The following is a 21,849-nucleotide window of genomic DNA, read 5'->3' on the forward strand; positions in this document are numbered from 1 at the left end:
GATAAAACATCTGATATTAAACTGGCATTACTCATAGTGAGTCAGAAGAGTGGTGAGAAGCAAGTGTGATACTGAGAGGGTGTGTGAGCTATAGACAAGATTTTTAATACAGAAATATACGTAGGAAATATAATTTTATTTCTATATCAATTGTATAATACGCACTTTCTGTAATATCACACATCAATCATCATGTTTTGAATTAAAGTTAAACAGAATCAACTTGGAATTGAAGAGGTGGGGAAGGTATGATTCAAAAGCAAGGAAAGTGGCTTGAAAAATCAGTGGCTCTGATAGTACATTGCGCATGACATGGCATAACACCGCTTTGCTCTTTGCTGCCCGTGTCCTAACTCGCACCAAGTCCTGTTCACCCATCACCCCTGTGCTCGCTGACCTACATTGGCTCCCGGTTAAGCAACGCCTCGATTTTAAAATTCTCATCCTTGTTTTCAAATCCCTCCATGGCCTCGCCCCTCCCTATCTCTGTAACCTCCTCCAGCCCCACAACCCTCCGAGATCTCTGCGCTCCTCCAATTCTGTCCTCTTGCGCATCGCTGATTTTCATCACTCCACTTATGGGGTGAGATGAAGTAAGGTGGGAGGAGGCTCATGTAGAGCATAAACACCGGCATAGACCAGTTGGGCCGAATGTCCTGTTTCTGTGCTGTAAATATCTATGTAATTCAATGCATTTAGATTTAAGTTACAAAAGGCAAATTCTTTAAAGTCTGCAAGTTAGTAAATATATAAGACTTCAACTTAATAGCATTATCATATTTAGAATGATATAGCCTTATGAAACAGAAAGTAAATTCGTTTTATAATTTGTAGCATTTTAATTTTCATGAGGGCAGGAAATCCCTCGACTTTCTTTCACACTCTCTTGTTCCTAGGACTAAGCACCATCTGGAGCTAAAATAGCAAAAGGACTTGCATTTCTATAGTGCCTTTCACAACCACCGGACGTCCCAAGGCACTTTACAGCCAATGACATACTTTTTCTGAAGTGGAGTCACTGTTGTAATGTAACAGCCAATTTGCACACAGCAAGCTCCCACAGACAGCATTGTGATAATGACCAGATAATCTATTTTAGTGATGTTGGTTGAGGGATAAATATTGGCCCCAGGACACCTGGGAGAACTCCCCTGCTCTTCTTCGAAATAGTGGCTGTGGGATCTTTTTATGCCCACCCGAGAGAGCAGATGGGTGCTTGGTTTAATGTCTCATCTGAACGACAGCATCACTGACAGTGCAGCACTCCCCTGGAGTGTCAGCCTGGATTTTTGTGCTCAAGTCTCTGGAGTGGGACTTGAACCCACAACCTTCACTGATTCCGAGGCAGAGGGTGCTGAGCCACTGGCTGACAACCAGCTCCTTGACTTCTGCCAATATTGTTCTGAGATGGAGGCCTGTGACAACGAAAAAAACAAAAGTACTCCGTCTGCAGGAGAATGGCACTTTGGCAGGATCAGAATACGTTCATAATTCATGAGAGTTTCAATATCATCTCAATCCCCAAGATTCTTTTCAGAATTGAAAAACACTCTGTATTGTGTTATTCTTTATAGTATGTCCAACAATTAGCAGATACTTATTGCTTACATCTTTTGTCAGAGTGCCATGCAATTGAATTATATGATTTGACAAGAAAGTGATTGTACATGATTTTTTACAAGATTCGCATTTATATGACAAACTTATCACATCTCTGAGAAATGTTTCAAAGTGTTTCAAATACGATCATTTATGTTGAAGTAAAGTGACTTGTTACGTAGGGAAACAGAAGCAGCAACATCTGGATTTGCAGAACTTAGCTGAGTGATACTGTGGAATAGGTATAATTAAGTAATTGCAAATCCATGTGTATTAGCAGATCTCCAGTGGCATTGCTCATGGCGGGTTAAAGGATAGCACCAAACAACAACAACTTGCATTTATATAGCACCTTTCACGTAGTAAAATGTCCCAATGCGCTTCGCAGGAGCGATAATCAGACAAAATTTGACACCGAGCCGCATAAAGAGATATTAAGGCAGCTGACCAAAAGCTTGGCCAAAGAGGTCGGTTTTAAGGAGCATCTTAAAGGAGGGGAGAGAGATAGAGAGGTTTAGGGAGGGAATTCCAGAGCTTAGGGCCTCGGCAGCTGAAGGCACGGCCGCCAATGGTGGAGCGATTAAAATCGGGGATGCACACGAGGCCGGAATTGACGAATTGGAAACCCAAGAGAAATGGAATAAATGGCTGTTTTTAGCCATTTGAAGCTATTCACAATCTAGATCAATGATTTGGATGAGGGGACTAAACGTAACATTTCCAAATTTGCTGATGATACAAAGCTAGGTGGCAGTGTCAGTTGTGAAGAGGATGTGAAGAGGCTTCAAGGGGATCTCGACAGGCTCAGTGAGTGGGCGAGAACATGGCAGATGGAATATAATGTGGATAGATGTGAAGTTATCCACTTTGGTAGAAAAAACAGAAAGGCAGAGTATTTCCTAAATGGTGAAAGATTGGGGAATGCAGATGCTCAAAGCGACCTGGGTGTCCTTGTACATGAGTCACTGAAAGTGAATGTACAGGTTCAGCAATCCATTAGGAAGGCAAATGGTAGGCTAGCCTTCATTACAAGAGGATTTGAGTACAGGAGTAAAGAAGTCTTACTCCAATTATATAAGGCCTTGGTGAGACCACACCTGGAGTACTGTGTACAATTTTGATCTCCTTACCTAAGGAAGGATATACTTGCCATAGAGGGAGTGCAACGAAGGTTCACGAGATCGATTCCTGGGATGGCGGGACTGTCGTATGAGAAGAGATTGAGTAAACTAGACCTGTACTCTCTTGAATTCAGAAGAATGAGAGGGAATCTCATTGAAGCATACAAAACTAATACAGGGCTTGATAGGGTGGATGCTGGGAGAATGTTTCCCTTAGCTGGGGAGTCGAGAACCAGGGGCCACAGCCTCAGGATAAAGAGTAGGCCATTCAGGACTGAGATGAGGAGAAATTTCTTCACACAGAGGGTGGTGAATCTTTGCAATTCTCTACCCGAGAGGGCTGTGGAGGCTCAGTCATTGGGTATATTCAAAACAGAAGTCGATAGATTTCTGACTAGTAAGGGCATCAAGAGATATGGCGATAGGGCCGGTGAATGGAGTTGAGGCAGAAGATCAGCCATGATCTCATTGAATGGCGGAGCAGGCTCAAAGGGCCGAATGGCCGACTCCCGCTCCTATTTCTTATGTTCTTAGCCTAGGAAGTGTCTTGGGACGTTTTACTATGTTAAAGGCACTTTATAAATATAAGTTGTTGTTGTATTTATGCCCTTTCTCCACCAATCTTCTATCAAAATTACGGCAGTAGGTCAGGAGAACACATGTGGAAATTCCAGGTGTGTCTGTACTGCTTCATGGCTTTATGGTGCCACCTATTCAGCTCACACAGCTTGGACGTTGCTGCTGTACGCCATTAGGTAAGGGAGGCTCACAGCTACCCCAAGAACAGGGACTTCCCACACATGGTCTCCCTGTAGTCATTTTGGAGGATCTCGGCCTTTTGGTCTTGCCTTCCTGCCCCCATTGTCCACAGCATTACACTGTTGTGTTAATTTAGATGGTCAGTGGTCTAGTCCAATTTCAGGCTGCTCAGGGGCTTAAAACTGATTATTTGAATAGACTTAGAGAAACACTAATGGAGGTGAAAAGCTCAAAGTCATTCAAAAGTTTATTAGGTGGAGTAGGTTTTCCTTATTTGGGTAGATGAGCAACAATGGACTTTCTTTATCTGCCTTTGTCATATCAGAGAATCATAGAATAGTCCAGCACAGAAGGAGGCCATTCGGTCCATCGAGTCTGTGCCGGCTCTTTCGAAGAGCAATCCAGTCAGTCCCACTCCCCCGCTCTTTCCCCATACCCCTGCAATTTTTTTTCTCCTTCAAGTATTTATCCAATTCCCTTTTGAAGGCTACTATTGAATCTGTATCCACCGCCCTATCAGGCAGCGCATTCCAAATCCTAACCACTCGCTGCGTAAAAAAGTTTTTCCTCCTGTCGCCTCTGGTTCTTTTGTCCAATCACCTGCAATCTGTGCCCTCTGGTTATCGACCCTTCCGTCATTGGAAACAGTTTCTCTTTAGTTACTCGCTCTGAACCCTTCGCATGATTTCCAATTAGGTGGCTTAACTAGTCGCAGGTGTTGAAGCAATTGAAATGTTAATACTTTGAGGTCATTTGGTGGTCTAAATGCCAATTCACTGCCAAAACCACCTTAAGGTAAACTTAGTAGGAAATAGGTCCCATTAAACTTGATGAAAATTGAAGAACACCTGTGTCATCACGGGTTCTTTTCAAAGTCAGTTGGCAATTAAAGCATAATCTCATGGATTTTAATAAGCAAACACCCATGTCAGATGAATGAATCGAATAAGCTATGAAAGTTCTGGCTTTGTTAATGTGTATGCATGTTCATATTATTTGTACTTCCTGATGAACTAGCGATGATCTTGCTTTCTTTTCTTAAATGCTTACCTGTGCGAATTCACTACAGACGTTGTAATATTGATCTGACCCAGATACTGCTGGCTGAAAGAACACTTCATTGTGCGAGATGTCTCAGGATCCTTTCCTAGAAGACATTCGGCGACTTATCCAATTGGGCAGCCGATGATTTTCCCAAGCGGCCAATTTCTTATGAAGGGCACCTGTGCACTGTTTGGCACATGGCGATTGACTAACTCAAGTCCGATCTTAACATTTTGATTCAAAGAATATGGCACCCAACAAATAGGCCACTTTTTTTTAATTCATTCACAGGATGTGGGCGTCGCTGGCAAGGCCAGCATTTATTGCCCATCCCTAATTGCCCTTGAGAAGGTGGTGGTGAGCCGCCTTCTTGAACCGCTGCAGTCCGTGTGGCGAAGGTGCTCCCACAGTGCTGTTAGGGAGGGAGTTCCAGGATTTTGACCCAGCGACGATGAAGGATCAGCCGATATACTTCTAAGTCAGGATGGTGTGTGACTTGGAGGGGAACTTGGAGGTGGTGGTGTTCCCATGTGCCTGCTGCCCTTGTCCTTCTAGGCGGTGGAGGTCGTGGGTTTGGGAGGTGCTGCCGAAGCAATGTGCAGTTTTTATCCAAGTATTGAAGGAATCCACATGGTGTTGATTAACTTTATGAAGATTGGGATTGCAGCAGGGAAATGTAAAATACATTAAACCAACATTATTGCAAAATGAATTAGTGGTTCATCATTTTATAAAGTGACTCAATCTGTATGGAATTCTTTAAAAGGTCTGAAGCAAAGACAAAAGGAGACAAGGGACTCAGTGATGCATTCTACCCACTCCAAATCCCAGAATTGCCCCCAACATACCTCCCACACAACTCTTTATATGAGTTGAGAAACCTCTCGATTTTAAAACTCTCAACCTAGTTTTCAAATCCCTCCATGCCCTCACCCCTCCCTATCTCTGTAACCTCCTCCAGTCCTAAAACCCTCCGAGATCGCTGCACTCCTCCAATTCTGGCCTCTTGAGCATCCCCCCGATTTTCATCGCTCCACCATTGGCGGCCGTGCCTTCAGTTGCCTGGGGCCCTAAGCTCTGGAATTCCCTCCCTAAACCTCTCCGCCTCGCCACCTCTCTCTCCTCCTTTAAGTCGCTCTTTAAAACCTACCTCTGTGACCCAGCTTTTGGTCACCCTCCCGATTAGCTCCTCATGTGGCTCGGTGTCAAATTTTGTTTGATAATCGCTCCTGTGAAGCGCCTTGGGAGGTTTTACTGCGTTAAAGGCACTATATCAATGCAAGTTGTTGTTGTAAGTTGCTGATAGTGTGAGCTGATAACAGGTCAGCCGTGATCTAACTGAATGGCAGAATGGGCTCAAGGGGCTGAATGGCTGAATGTTCCTATAACGGCGCGGCAAAGTCAACCGGGGCATCTGGAATCTCGGTGAACGACGGGACCAACAGCCTATCCGCTTAACCATTTAAATTTAAGGATAGAGAAAGAAACAGAGGAACGACGGAGAAGGAAATTGGGTGAATTAGAGTCAATTTAGATGCAGAAAGAGAAATAAAGAGAGGGAAGGAAAGATTGGAATAAGAGAGATAGAGAAAAGAGACAGAAAGAAAAAGAAAAAAATGTTAAAATTCTAAATTTTAATAACTGCTAGGACCAACTTACTACCTGTAGGAATGTGTCATAGAGTCATAACGGCACAGAAGGAGGCCATTCGGCCCATCGAGTCTGTGCCGGCTCTCTGCAGAGCAATCCAGTCAGTCCCATTCCCCCGCTCTATCCCTGTAGCCCTGCAAGTTTATTTCCCTCAAGTGCCTATCCAGTCTCCCCTTGAAAACATCGAGTGTCTCCGCTTCCACCACTTCCGTCGGCAGCGAGTTCCAGGTCCTCACCACTCGCTGCGTAAAAAAGTTTTTCCCTCACATCTCCCCTGTATCTCTTGCCCAAAACCTTAAATCTGTGTCCCCTAGTCCTTGTACCATTAACTAATGGGAACAGCCTTTCCCCGTCTAGCCTATCCAAACCCGTAATAATCTTGTGCACATCTATCAAATCACCCCTCAACCTCCTTTGCTCTAGTGAAAACAAATCCAGCTTCTCCAACCTGTCCTTGTAACTAAGATCCCCCATCCCCGGAACCATTCTGGTAAATCTCCTCTGCACCCTCTCAAGGGCCTTCACATCCTTCCTAAAGTGTGGTGACCAGAACTGGATGCAATACTCCAGCTGTGGCCTAACTAGCGCTTTATAAAGGTTCAGCATAACTTCTCTACTTTTGTACTCAATACCTCTATTTATGAAGCCCAATATCTCATATGCTTTGCTAACCACTCTCTCAATATGTCCCGCCACTTTCAGGGACCTATGCACATTAACTCCCAGGTCCCTCTGTCCCTGCACACTCTTTAAAACTGTGCCATTAAGTGTATATTGAAAAAGTGTAACATCCCCATCGACACCTGGGAATCCCTGGCCCAAGACTGCACAAAGTGGAGGAGAAGCATCCGGGAAGGCGCCGAACACCTCGAGTCTCTTCGCCGGGAGCAAGCGGAAGCCAAGCACAAACAGCGGAAGGAGCGCACGTCAACCCAAGCACCCCACCCACCCGCCCCTTCAACCACCGTCTGCCCCACCTGTGACAGAGACTGTAGGTCCTGCATTGGACTCATCAGTCACCTGAGAACTCATTTTTAATGTGGAAGCAAGTCATCCTCGGTTCCCAGGGACTGCCTAAGAAGAAGATTGCCTCTCCCGGTTCCTTCTGCCAAAATGCATCACCTCACGCTTCTCTGTATTAAATTCCATCTACCACTTGTCTGCCCATTCTGCTAACCTTTCTATGTCCTGTTGCAGTCGATTGGTATCATCCTCACTGTTTGCCACACCCCCAAGTTTGGTGTCATCGGCAAATTTAGAAATTCTACTCTTTATTCCAATATCCAGGTCAATTTATATATATATCAAAAATGAGACGCCACACTTTCAATTGCTCCCTTTCTGGGCCGGAGAGGTTGAGTAATATTGCAGGAGCACAAATCTCGTCGTTAAATGGGTCCTCATGTCGTTAAATATCAGCCCTAACTTTCTGCGGCGGGTTTAATTCGTTTTAACGGGGCAAATTTCATGAAGCTCACGGGGAGGTTCACAGCGAGCTGCCATGTTTACAAAGCTAATGGGGGAACAACGCAAATCGGCCAGCAACTTGTGGCGATTCGCAATTCACGCCATATCCCTTCCTCACTGCAAATTGCTGGGGGGGGTTTAACGTCACTAACAACGGCAAATTCTGGGTCACTGTGACTCGCCAATGCACTAAAACCAAACGGTACGAGAGAGGAGGAGGCTGCAATATAGCTCTGGTGTGGATTTGAAGGCAGGTTTACAACGTGCCCAGGCGATTGGTTGGATGTCCTGGGCACTTTAGAAACTTACTGCGGAATAAGAACATAAGAAATAGGAGCAGGAATAGGCCACTTGGCCCCTCGAGCCTGCTCCGCCATTCAATAAGATCATGGCTGATCTTGGACTCAAAGCCACTTCTCTGCCCGCTCTACGTAACCCTTCACTCCCTTATCTTGCAAAAACCTGTCTGACGTAAGAAAACTACTCGGCACTTGGTCTAAGCGTTAAACAAAGCTTTAATCAACTGTTTTACAACATGGAGGTCTAGTTGTGTCCTTCACTAGTTCCTGTTAAGAATGTCCTGCGCAAGCTGGGCCCGTGCCCGCGTATTTATACTCTCCCTGGACAGCGCCACCCGCAGGCCGCTCAGTATTATTTCATAAGTCTTTCTTTCATGAATGACTGATTCATGTCACTGTCCAGCTCCACCTTAACTGTATTTAATGACCCAGCCTTCACGGCTCTCTGGGGCAGAGAATTACACAGTTTTATGATCCTCTGAGAGAAGAAATTCCTCCTCATCTCAGTTCTAAAAGGGCGGCCCCTTTATTCTGAATCTTTTTAATCTAATGAGAAAGTGGATGCTTTTGCCCGCGCTCTCGAAACAAAAAGTTGCCGTTGGGGAGCGGAGCAAGTGGGCACAGTGTGCGATTCACGGCCAGGGACAGCGTGCAGTGTAACACAGGTGTCGCCAGTCGTGCTTTGCAAACTACACCTTTCATTCTGCGTCAGTAGTGCAATGTAACTGCTCTATGTGGGCACTGCACACACTGGCCTCCACCCACATTATCACTTTGGAATGAGTCACAATAAAGGAAGCCAAGTTTAAAAAGAACAAACTTTTGAACCGCAAAGGAGTTTCCTACAACAACCTCACTTTGCCATAACGTTAGGTGACCTTTCAGCCTTCACATCTACAATGTTGAGTTTGTTCTTTCAGAACAAACAAGAATGATAAGTTTACACATACTGTATATATTTAATTGTATTGCAGAACTTCAATTTGTATTAGCTGGCAATGCAGACATATGCACCATCAAGGGCAATTTCCCACTTAACCCACTTCTTTGACAGCCGCTCCCAAACCCGCGACCTCCACCACCTAGAAGGACAAGGGCAGCAGGGCATGGGAACACCACCACCTCCAAGTTCCCCTTCAAGTCACACACCATCCTGACCTGGAAATATATTGGCCGTTCCTTCTTCGTCGCTGGGTCAAAATCCTGGAACTCCCACCCTAACAGCGCTGTGGGAGTAACTTCACCATATGGACTGCAGCGGTTCAAGAAGACAGCTCACCACCACCTTCTCAAGGACAATTCGGGATGGGCAATAACTGCCGGCCTTGCCAGCGATGCGGTGGTGCATGGTTGGGATCCCCTGGCAAACTGTTCCGTGACCTTGTCGCTAACGACACATGTACACAAGTGCCAGTCCAGTGTTAATCTCCATCTGCCACCAGTAATTAATGGTTTACAGGCATTAACTGACCATTAAAGAGCCTGTGTCATATGTTTCAGTCTTTCAAGGCCTCGGTTTATCAGTTGACAGTCACTTTGTATGTGCTCTGCTTCCTGGCATCATGTTCAGTTGCAGTAAAGATACTGGCAGAGCCAGTGAGCTGTGATATTAAACAGTAATCATTACTTATGTTTATTATAAAACTGTGTCTGACTTCGCCTGCCGCTATTCTTCCTGTACAACATTAACAATGTGCATTTATATAATGCCTTTAACGTAGTAAAACATCCCAAGGTGCATCACAGGTATTATCAGACAAAATTTGCCACCGAGCCACATAAGGAGATAGTAGGGCAGCTTGGTCGCAGAGGTAGAGCGTCTTAAAGGAGGAAAGAGAGGCGGAGAGGTTTAGGGAGGGAATTCCAGAGCTCAGGGCCCAGGCAGCTGAAGGCACGGCCGCCAATGGTGGAGCGATTAAAATCGGGGATGCGCAAGAGGCCAGAATTGGAGGAGCGCAGAGATCTCGGAGGGTTTTAGGGCTGGAGGAGGTTACAGAGATAGGGAGGGGGTGAGGCCATGGAGGGATTTGAAAACAAGGATGAGAATTTTGAAATTGAGGTGTTGCCAGACCCGGAGCCAATGTAGGTCAGTGAGCACAGGGGTGAACGGGACTTGATGCGAGTTAGGACACGGGCAGCAAAGTTTTGGATGAGCTCAAGTTTATGTAGGTTGGAAAATGGGAGGCTCTAATATAACTGTACATACCCTGCAGAACCACAGGCCATGTTTATTTTCTGTTGTCTAATTCCTTGGAAATAAGGGGCTGGATCTTGCCAGCCCTGGGGAGGTGGGTATGGAGGCAGGACTGCCAGGAAAATGGCAGAATCTGGGAGCGGGGGGGGCGGGTGCCCATCCCGCCCCCAACCCGCCTCCATGCCATCTTGCCAGGAGGCGGGTAGCCGACCCGCGCCGGGTCCCATCTCCATGGAGGCGGGAAGGGGATTACAGCCACTTAACTGCCTGTTAACAGGTAGCTAACAGGCAGATAAGAGGATTATCCCCATTTTGCCCTCACAAGTGCGGGCTTCCCGAAGGCTCTGAAACCCGCCAGGGGCACCGAGGCGAGTAGTGGGTCTGCGGGGGTCAAAAGTGTGCTGTGGAGGTGAGTGATGGGTGCAAGTGTGGAGAGGTAACTGAGGTAAGTGGAAAGTGTTAGAAAAAGTTTACTTACCTTTGTCTCTTCCTGCAGGCTTCAGTTGGTGGGGATGCGGAGAGTCTCGTACCTCCGCGGCTGAGATGACAGATGGCCGCTGCATTCTCCAATGCAACAACCATCTAATTTCTGCAAAAGAAAGAGGTTTGATGCGGTCTTGAATTCAAGAACTCATCAAACTACAGAGAATGCCAGTGTTTGACAGCTTCACAGAGCTGTCAAATGATGACAATTCATCTATCAAAATTTTTTGACAGATGAAACGTCACACGCTGACGTTCTCTGTAACCGGCTTTCCTTTAATTGGCCTGCTGAGCCCGCTGGGCGGGCTTAACAAGGTCAATCAAGGGAAAATAGCGTGGGTTGGCCAGAAGTCGATGGAGGCGGGACTGAAACCCGACAAGTGGGAGTCCCGCCTCCAAAAGCTCCCCATTGGCAAATTCCAGCCCCTAGTAACAGATGACTGCAAGGTATAAATTATTGCTGGTGATAATAATGGATGAATAATTAGCACGTTCGTATGATGTTCCTCTGTCTGCTAATTTAACCTGTTGAAGTTTAACACATCTGGCAAAATAGAAGAGGGAAGTATATTAAGTGCTTGCCAGCTATTATCAAGCTTATCAAGTTAATCAAGCTATTTCTAGCCTCAAGTGATTTAATGTTTCCCGGGCAGTAAATGTTTGAGCTGCACCGCTGGTTAAGAGCATCCAAGGGAGAAAAAGACAGAAATGTTTTGGTTTTAACCTTTCCATCAAAATAGCGAACAGAGGAATGTCATGTGAAACCACAAAACCATCAGCTTAGTAACTTCAAGCTTTGTGACTTTGGGAGAGATTTGCATAGTTTCTGGGCAATCTGCCTATGGGTGGGTTCATAGAATCATAGAATGGTTACAGCACGGAAGGAGGGCATTCGGCCCGACGAGCCCCTGCCAGCTCTCTGCAAGAACACTTCAGCTAGTTCCACTCCCCCGCCCTTTCCCCGTAGCCCTACAAATATCTTTCCTTCAGGTACCTATCCAACTCCCTTTTGAAAGCCGTGATTGAGTCTGCCTCCACCACCCTCTCAGGCAGTGCATTCCAGACCCTAACCACTCGCTGCATAAAAAAGTTTTTCCTCTTACGTCGCCTTTAGTTCCTCTGCCAATCACCTTAAATCTGTGTCCTCTGGTTCTCGATCCTTCCGCCAGCGGGAACAGTTTCTCTCTATCTACTCTGTCTCGACCGCTCATGATTTAGAACACCTCTATCAAATCTCCTCTCAACCTTCTCTGCTCCAAGGAGAACAACCCCAGCTTCTCCAGTCTATCCATGTAACTGAGGTCCCTCATCCCTGGAACCATTCTTGTACATCTTTTCTACACCCTCTCTAAAGACTTCACATCCTTCCTAAAGTGCAGTGCCCAGAATTGGACACAATACTCCAGTTGAGGTCGAACCAGTGTTTTATAAAGGTTTTTAAAAAAGTACTTATACCCTCATCCATGCCTCTGTCACCTCTAGACTTGACTATTCCAACGCACTCCCTAGTTCTACCCTCCATAAACCTGAGGTCCTCCAAAACTCTGCCGCCCATATGCTAACTCGCACCAAGTCCCGCTCACCCATCTCCCCGGTGCTTGCTGACCTACATTGGCTCCAAGTTAAGCAACGCCACAATTTTAAAATTCTCATCCTTGTTTTCAAATCCCTCCATGGCCATGCCCCTCCTTACCTCTGTAATCTCCTCCAGCCCTATAATCCCCCTAGATCTCTGCTCTCCGCCTATTCTGACCTTTTGAACATCCCCGATTTTAAATCCACCACCATTGGCGGCCGTGCCTTCTGCTGCTGGGGTTCTAAGCTCTGGAATTCCCTCCCTAAACCTCTCCGCCTCTCTCTCCTCCTTTAAGACGCCCCTTAAAACCGACCTCTTCGACCAAACTTTTGGTCACCTGCCCTAACATCTCCTTAAATGGCTCGGTGTCAAATTTTTTTTTGTGATAACGCTCCTGTGAAGCGCCTTGGGACGTTTTGTTACGTTGAAGGCGCTATATAAATACAAGTTGTTGTTGTTGTATCTAAAAGGTCAACCTTCCGCTTCTGCGATCCCAGTGCGGACCCCTGCCCGCTGGGAGCGATGTCGATAAGTCGTGCGGCATCGACCCTTGGTTCGCTATCCATGGATGGGAAAATCAAGGGCTGCACTCGCGCCGCTTTCCAACATGAGCCCCTCCCGTGGTTAACGGACAGGAAATCAAGGGCCAGGACTGAACGAGCTGGCAGGCACGCATCCGCGCCAGAAGCATGAAAGCGGTAAAAAGAAAACTACCCCCAAATGTCATTAGAGCTTTATTTGCTGCTCTTTAAGTGCAGCGTTGTCCTATTTCTCACTGGGTTAATTTACCAGCAGCAGTAAATTAAGCCATCTGTCAGCGGGTTACATGAAACACTAATACTGTGTTACTTTCGTTTGTTAATGATTCTGCTCTATACTCCTTTACAATGCTGTCAATTAATAAGAAAATAACTTTCAAAAGGGAATTGGATAATTACTTGAAAGGAAAAAAAAATTGCAGGGCTGTGGGAAAAGGGCAGGGGAGTGGGACTGATTGGGGAGCTCTCTCAAAGAGCCAGCACAGGCACGATGGGCCGAATGGCCTCCTCCTGTGCTGAATCGTTCTATGATTCTAGTTGACACGGGTGCTAGAGTTAGCACCCCTAGTGGCAAATATAAGCATTGCCTGCAGAGAGGCGCAGGCTGCCATTGTTCCGGCCCACGGATGGGCCGACTGCTCTACCCTCTGGGCCAGGCGCTCTCCTGATTCCTGTGGCCTGTGTGCACCTCCCCCCCCCCCCCCCCAACCAGCCATCAGGGAAACCCAGCAGCGGGAAGTAAGCACCACCACAGAACCTTCAGGCAGCTTCTGGAGCATCTGAAGCTGTGGCCTTGTCTGCGCCTTAGCCATCTCAGTCAGAACCACAGTCGGTGTCACACTTTTGTGAGGTTTAGTGTCAGCTCCATCAATCTTGACTGTGTCACCAAATCAACCTCTCACTGTTGCTTCAGTTGAGGTGCGAACTTTAAGAGTTCCAATTGCTTCCCACACAATGCGTTTCTGTTTGGCTTGGGTGTTCCATTGCTATGCTGATATTATTTCACAGCTTCTGCCAAACGCAGATCAGCTTCCTTAATGTAAAACGGGACTTCTAACAAGCCTCAGGCCGCTTTATGCAGGTCGCTCGCTATTTCTTAAGATTTGCACACTCATGCGGATAGTGGACATCCACGTGCACCAATGCACGAGCCTTTCACTCACGTCATTGTGCTGCAGTTTGTATGTAGATTACAACTGGTGTGTGTAACTTGGTGCTTGTTTGCACGGCTCGGTCTGTCCACACAGAATAGAGCGGAATCAGATATTAGAGGGTATTTTCTTTGTTGTTCTCCCCTTCCTTGTTCTCCCCATCAACTGTGGCCAAGAGGGTCGGCATGTGGTCTGCTGTAAGGCCTCCAATAACACCACTAAAAAAAACAGATTCTCTGGTCATTTATCACATTGCCGTTGGCGGGAGCTTGCTGTGCGCAAATTGGCTGCCGCGTTTCCTACATCACAAAAAAAAACCAGGCAAAGATCAATTAGAAATTGGGTTCAACAGCCAACAGTTGCAACGGTGGCAGAACTTTTATTGATTTCTATCCGGTTGTTGCAGCGGTGAAAGTCTTGATCCTGAGGAAAGATCAGCCGGAAAAAATTAAATATGCAAAGTATCAGTGCGGAAAATACCTTGGACATGGGATACGCTGAAATTGGGAAGGGCATGTGTTCAGGGCTTGTGTAGTGAAGGCCGAAAATTAGGTTTGTAAAACAAAATGGCAGGTGAATGTGGGTGACTTGCACCACAGCGCCATCTATTGTTGGGAGGACTGAAAGCCAAGTATATGGTAAGTATGGATATTTGAAGCTACATAAGCAGGCATTTATAGCACGACTACAATAACTTGCATTTATACAGTGCCTTTAATCATAGAACCATAGAAATTTACAGCACAGGAGGAGGCCATTCGGCCCATCGAGTCTGTGCCGGCCGACAAAGAGCTCTCCAGCCTAATCCCACTTTCCAGCTCTTGGTCCGTAGCCCTGTAGGTTACGGCGCTTCAAGTGCATATCCAAGTACTTTTTAAATGCGATGAGGGTTTCTGCCTCTACCATTCTTTCGGGCAGTAAAACATCCCAAAGTGCTTCACAGGAGCATTATCAGGCAAAATTTGTCAAAGAGCCACGTCAGGAGTAGCATAATGTTAGCATTACCTAAGTATTACTCAGGCTTTGCTAAGTGTCTATATGTTAATTTATAGATCAGTAAATAGCCATCACCAAGATGCGCATTCCAATTTTTAATCCAGTGCTACTGAGCAGAAATAAGTAAATAGCCATTTCATAGGTGTCAGCTGTGGCTCAGTGGGCAGCACTCTCGCCTCTGAGTCAGAATGGTTGTGGGTTTAAGTCCCACTCCAGGGACTTGAGCACAAAAATCTAGGCTGACACTCCCAGGGCGGTGCTGAGGGAGTGCTGCACTGTCAGAGGTGCTGTCTTTCGGATGAGATGTTAACCCGAGGCCCCGTCTGCTCTCTCAGGTGGACGTAAAAGATCCCGTGGCACTATCTCGAAGAAGAGCAGTGGAGTTATCCCTGGTGTCCTGGGCCAATATTTATCCCTCACTCAACACCTGAAAACAGATGATCTGGCCATGAACATATTGTTGTTTGTGGGAGCTTGCTGTGCGCAAATTAGTTGCTGTGTTTCCTACATTACAACAGTGACAGAATTTAATTGGCTGTAAAGTGCTTTGGGACGTCCTGAAGTTGTGAAAGGCGCTATAGAAATACAAGACTTCTTTATTAACTCCTGTTGTTATGCTGTAGTTTTGTTAAATTCCCCTCCTCTCCTATTACCATCTTTTTTTTAAATTCCCTTTCTCTATTCTCTCTCTGTTGACTTGAAAAAAGAGGGCGGAGGAGGTGAAGATAATAGAGGGCAGTTCAATATTAGCCAAGGGCGAGTGGAGAGGGAGAGGGTCAAGGTACAGGTGAGAGGAAGAGTGTGATGGCAAGGAGGCGATAAATAAATGGAAAAGAACAGAGGGAGACATCACCAGTGACATGAATAGGTAAGATAGAGAGTATATTCAGCAACATCCTGTGAGCAACATCCGCTAAATATATTTCTAGAACATCAAGTATAATTTAACAGTTAAAATCTTTTTGTTTGATTCAAACAAGCCCACATTCTATTTTTCTGATACCTGTTTTATATAATAGTGGCCACTAGTAATGGTTCTAAAATCCCTCCATGGCCTCCTCGCCCCTCCCTATCTCTGTAACCTCCTCCAGCCCTACAATCCCCCGAGATTGCTGCGTTCCTCCCATTCTGGCCTCTTGCACATCCCCGATCTCCATCGCTCCACCATTGGTGGCCGTGCCTCCTGTTGCCTGGGGCCCGAGTTCTGGAATTCCCTCCCTAAACCTAACAGGACTAGACAGACTAGACGCAGGAAGGATGTTCCCGATGGCGGGGGAGTCCAGAACCAGGGGTCACAGTCTAAGGATAAGGGGTAAGCCATTTAGGACAGAGACGAGGAGGAATTTCTTCACCCAGAGAATGGTGAACCTGTGGAATTCTCTACCACAGAAGGCAGTTGAGGCCAATTCATTAAATATATTCAAGAAGGAGTTAGATATATTTCTTAAGGCTAAAGGGATCAAGGGACATGGGGAGAAAGCAGGGACAGGGTACTGAATTTGGATGATCAGCCATGATCTCATTAAATGGCGGAGCAGGCTCGAGGGTCCGAATGGCCTACTCCTGCTCCTATCTTCTATGTAAACCTCTCCGCCTCGCTACCTCTCTCCTCTTTTAAGACACTCCTTAAAACCGACCTCTTTGACCAAGCTTTTTGGTCGCCTGTCCTGATAGCTCCTTCTGTGGCTCGATGTCAAAAATGTTTTTATTGATCTCGCTCTTGTTAAGCGCCTGGGGACGCGTTGCCACGTTAAATGCGCTCTATAAACGTAAGCTGTCGCTGTAAAATGGCAGATCTTAGCGTATAGTGGAATCCCTACTGGATACTGGTTCCCACAGTGCAGAAAACCCATTCCGTATACTGGATGAGCAACCCAAGTTGTAGGAACACTGTTGCTATGAAACAAATCGGGGGTGGCATCCCAAAAGGAGTATTAAACTGGACGTGAAAAAATGAAAGATTACTAATCATAGAATGGTTACAGCACAGAAGGAGGCCATTCGGCCCCTCGAGCCCGTGCCGGCTCTCTGCAATAAGCATCCAATTTAAAACCAGCTTGCAGTTATCAGTATGATAGTTTGCTTTCGATTTAGTGAGAAGGATTTTGAGGGGGCTGTTTTATTCTCGCGCTTCGAAAAGCGAGAGAAATTCCTATTTCGAAGTTTAATTTATGACCCGTGAATGATATCGCAGGAAGGCGTGTTTCCCGGAAATGTTCTGGTAACCAAAAAAAAACAAAACACATTTCCAATCACAAGGCACTTGGCTGCAATGGTCCTTTAATGCTTCACCAGCAGGTGTGCCGCTCCAATCAGGTTTCACCATGTGGCAAACTACAGGCACGCTTCGTAAAGAAGCTCTTATGTCAAGCTCGCTCTGAATTGTCTGTTATTTGTTTAGATCTGGGCAGGTCAGATAGAAATGAAAGCCTTTAAATTATTTTTAAACGGGTTAACACCTCTCTTTAAGCACTGGTGAATTTTATACAAACACATTTAAGTGCTTTATCGTGAGTAATCCCACAGCGTAATTTCAAGCCCCCAAAATATTTTTGGAAGAATCACCTCCCACGCCAAAAAAAATGTATTTGAAAGTCTAATTATTTCTGACAGCGTGGGTAAGATGCGACCGTACTGGAGTCGCTTACGTTTCAGGCTGCAGTATCAGCTGTGGCTCAGTGGGTAGCGCACTCGCCTTCTGAGTCAGAAGGTTGTGGGTTCAAGTCCCACGCCAGGGACTCGAGTACTGATTCCAGGCTGACACTCCCAGTGCAGTGCTGAGGGAGTGCCGCACTGTCGGAGGTGCTGTCTTTCGGATGAGATGTTAAACCGAGGTCCCGTCTACTCTCTCAGGTGGGCATAAAAGATCCCACAGCCACTATTTCGAAGAAGAGCAGGGGAGTTTGTCCTGGGGCCAATATTTATCCCTCAATCAACATCACTGAAACAGATTACCTGGCCATTATCACATTGCTGTTTGTGGGATCTTGCTGTATACAAATTGGCTGCTGCGTTTCCCTGCAATATAACAGCGACGACACTTCATTGGCTGCAAAGCGCTTTGGGGGGCGCCCTGAGGCTGTGAAAGGCACTATATAAATGCAAGTCTCGTTCTCTTCTTTTTCACTGTTAACAACTGGTTATCAGAATTTGGTAGCGGTAATGTTTTAAAAATTGCATTCACAGGGCGACGGCGCAACTGAAATTTAAGTGATGGATTTTTTTTTTAAGCCATGGTGCTAATGCGGAAACATTACTTTTAGACGTAGAGAAGGATGGTTATTAACAGCAGCGTTACAGTATACAGTATACAGTACCCGTACGACCAGATTTAGGAACAGCTTCTTTCCCAGGGCTGTCATCCTACTGAACTCCACAAATAAACACTAAAGCCTGCACATCTGCCGATGCACTTTATTATGGTCATATTTATGCTAATATATATGTACAAATGTATGTTGAAATGTTTAAGTGTCCAATCCAAATTGTACACTCTCGGGAGCCGCGAGCCTGCATTTCGTTGTACTGCACTTGTGCACTAACAATGACAATAAAAGTTGATTTGATTTGATTTGATTTGATTTGCTCCGATGAGCGGGATATAATTCTGTAACATGCATTAGGCCGCCACCTGATGGTGTTTCTGTAGAACTGCAGCATAACTAGAGATTCCAATCGGCAGACGTGCAGACGAACACAATGGAACCTATCAATATTAAATTAGCACTTTATATTCATTCAGCCTGTTGTTTGGAAGACACAGCGTTTCAAAAGCTCACTACAATACCTTATTTGGTTAAGCTAATAAACATGGTCGCCTTATACGCTTTATAATTGGAAACTGGCACATTTATTCCTAACTCACTACTTACTGCAGGCGATGGCTGTCCCGCAGACTGGATAATTCACAGAATTAGAAAGACGCTCCTTAAAACGGAAAAGCAGAACTGCTACGCATAACGGGACAGCGCTCACAAAACTCGTACAGTTTTACACATTTCGCTTCAATTTTAAATACTGGTACTTTGGCGACTTAAAAAAAAACCCCAAATGAGCACGAGTGTCAGGATAAATCTACTAGCAGGTGCAGCAAGAGACAGAGCTGCTGCTCGAAGTGACCATGCATCGTGAGATTCAGGGGCTCAGTCTCCACAGGCGCAGGGTGACTTGAGGTTTAATCTGTCCTTGAATCGTTCCTTCAGTTGCCGGGAATGGTGCCGGATGTTCGACCTGTGGGTCGATCCTTTTCGCCTTGTAACGTTTGCCACTTCGCCTTGTAACGTTTGCCACTTTCCGCCGTAGTCTGGTAAGGCAATCTTTGTCTCGCCCGAGTAATCAGCCTGAAGTCAAGTTAATCGTCGGCGACAGTGCCTACGGGGGAAGGACAAAGAAAAAAAGAGCCGCTCTTGATGCCTGCCTGCTTTTAACCGGTCAGGGAGAGAGTCAGTCCCGGGGGGCTGTGGATTTAGTCCAGTTTTGTGTCAGTGGGCAGCAGTCATGCGTTGCAGGACAGGATGGGCTTTTCCCCCGACCCGCCGCCTCCCTGAATTACTATGCCACAATGAGGTACACCATCGAGCTAAAGCATGGCAACGCTCACCCATACAGGGCGGCTCAACTTGAATGGTCCGTCAAGGCCAAGAACTAAACTGACCCTGTCCTTGTTCACAAAACAATTCTGTAAGGAGGAGAGTTCTGTTCTTCGCTTCCGACACTGAAATTGTGAGCATGTGGTCGAAGAACACGTTTAAGTTTTTGTTGTGAAGAGGAAATGGAAGAAATCTCCCTCCGTGCTTCAAATTGTCCCAAAATAATTGTTAAGAGAAAGATAGTGCAAGGCGTTATTTAAATAACCGCCAATAAAATTGTCAAACATCAGTCTAATTCTCATCCAAGGAGTCCCTGGGACCAACATTTTTGTCATTGTCCGTATCTTACATCATGTTTGCCGTTTGTTTTAGAAGTGTAATGGAGAGAGAGTCTATTCCAATATTACTCCAGGAGATCTTTGGCGCAGTTGAGTAAGAAATAATTCGGTCGCTCATGGTTCAACCGTGTTTTTCCCGCCCCACCTTATGCCTTTTGAGCCAGCTTGCCCACCAGGTTTTCCTGCGTTTTCACTTTGGCTTTAGTCACTTTCTTGATCCAAGAGACAAACTTGGACACCTTGGTGTAAACCCCAGGAGAGTCCTTTCTTCCACATCCGTAGCCCCACGAGGTAATCCCCAAAATGACCCAACGCCCGCTTGTGCGCTGGCACATCAGAGGACCGCCGCTGTCCCCCTGGCAACTGTCAACCCGCTTGTGCTCAGACAGATTGCCCGCGCAGATCATGCGGGTGGTAAACTGGTTCCGGTAGCGGCTTTTGCAGATGTTCTTTGGCAGTAAGGGGACTGCGCCTTGCAGTAAAGTTCTTGAATAGGATCGTCCTAAAAAGTGGGTTAGAACAACAATAAGTCATTGCGTGACTTGCCTCTAGAGGGGCTAATGTCGGCCATTTTATTTCAATGCGATAGGATAGAGCTTCCAATCGGCAAAGTTGACGTATGTTAGTGTGCTCTCAATGCCTTCCCTTTTTTTTTAAAATGCCGCGAGTTGTTACGGTTGGGAATGCACTGCCTGAAAGGGTGGTGGTGGAAGCAGATTCAATAGTGACTTTCAAAAGGGGAATTGGATATATATGTGAAAAGGAAAAAAAATTGCAGGGCTGTGAGGAAAGAGCTGGGGGGGGAAGCGGGACTAATCGGAGAGCTCTTTCAAAGAGCCGGTGTCATAAATCTCATCATCGAGAAACTACCTATGAAACAACACTGGACGGCCAGCTGGTGGCGCCGTCCAAGGAGTATAAATACTCGGGCGTGGGCCCAGCTTGCCAGGGACATTTTGTAAGACAAGGAACTAGTGAAGTACAACTAGACCTCCATGTTCTGAAACAAGTTGATTAAAGCCTTGCTTTATGCTCAAACCAAGTGCGTAGTGAGTTTTATTACGTCAGCCGGCACAGGAACGATGGGCCGAATGGCCTCCTTCTGTGCTGTATCATTCTATGTATGCCAGTTTTACATGGGGCATTTAGTTTAAGCAGTGTGACGCCTGTCCGAAGATAGTGCATACAATAATCCAGTGAAGCACGGTAACTGTTCGTACACAAACTTTGCCGATTGGAAGGTCTACCCTGGTGCTTTTTAAGGAATATCTTTTTTTCAAAATATTGCTGCAATTACCACATTATCTTATACACTAGTTCGTCCTCAGCTGGAGTATTGTGTCCAATTCTGGGCACCACACGTTGGGAAGGACGTGAGGGCATTGAAGAGGGTGCAGAATGAGATTTACTAGAATTTTTTTTTATTCGTTTATGGGATGTGGGCGTCGCTGGCAAGGCCAGCATTTATTGCCCATACTAGAATGGTTCCAGGGATGAGGGAATACAGTTACGTGGGGAGACTGGAGAAGCTGGTTGTTATGAATCTTATGATCCATGAAGAAAGACTCATGAAATAACACTGGACGGCCAGCTCGTGGCGTCGTCCAAGGAGTATAAATACTCAGGCGTGGGCCCAGCTTGCCCAGGGACATTTTGTAAACAGGAACTAGTGAAAGATAACTAGACCTCCATGTTTTGAAACAAGTTGATTAAAGCCTTGCTTTATACTAGAACCAAGTGTGTAGTGAGTTTTATTACGTCACTGGTTGTTGTTCTCCTTCGAGCAGGGAAGAGCCGGCACTTGGGAAATGAAGGAGGAGGCGGGTTCAGAGTGGACTTCCGCCCCGCTGTCAATCACTGCCAGCGGACCCGCCTCCGAACCCGTCTTCTAAGCGCCGGCAAAATTCAGCCCATTGAATCTATCTATGCCCCTTTGTAACTTCCTGCTCCCATCTACTGAGCCTCCTGACTTAGCGTCATCTGCAAACTTGGATATATAACTCTCTATCCCTTCATCACGTCATGGTGAAAAGCTGAGGCCCGA

General features: G+C 46.1%; 1 protein-coding gene across 1 annotated transcript in view; it reads right to left on the bottom strand.

Moving 5' to 3' along the window:
* Positions 1-14,221: 14,221 nt before the first annotated feature.
* The window catches only part of LOC147098639 (neurotrypsin-like), a 52,060-nt gene continuing 44,432 nt past the window's right edge, over positions 14,222-21,849 (bottom strand). The window contains exon 15 of the mRNA XM_085970599.1: positions 14,222-20,307. Coding sequence (XP_085826725.1) covers positions 19,952-20,307 — 356 coding nt within the window. The 3' untranslated portion in view covers positions 14,222-19,951. The remainder of the gene's footprint in view (positions 20,308-21,849) is intronic.

Source organism: Somniosus microcephalus, chromosome 29 (genome assembly GCF_052327205.1).
Source record: "Somniosus microcephalus isolate GS21.2 chromosome 29, FLI_Smic_1.0, whole genome shotgun sequence".
NCBI classification, from domain to species: Eukaryota; Metazoa; Chordata; class Chondrichthyes; order Squaliformes; family Somniosidae; genus Somniosus; species Somniosus microcephalus.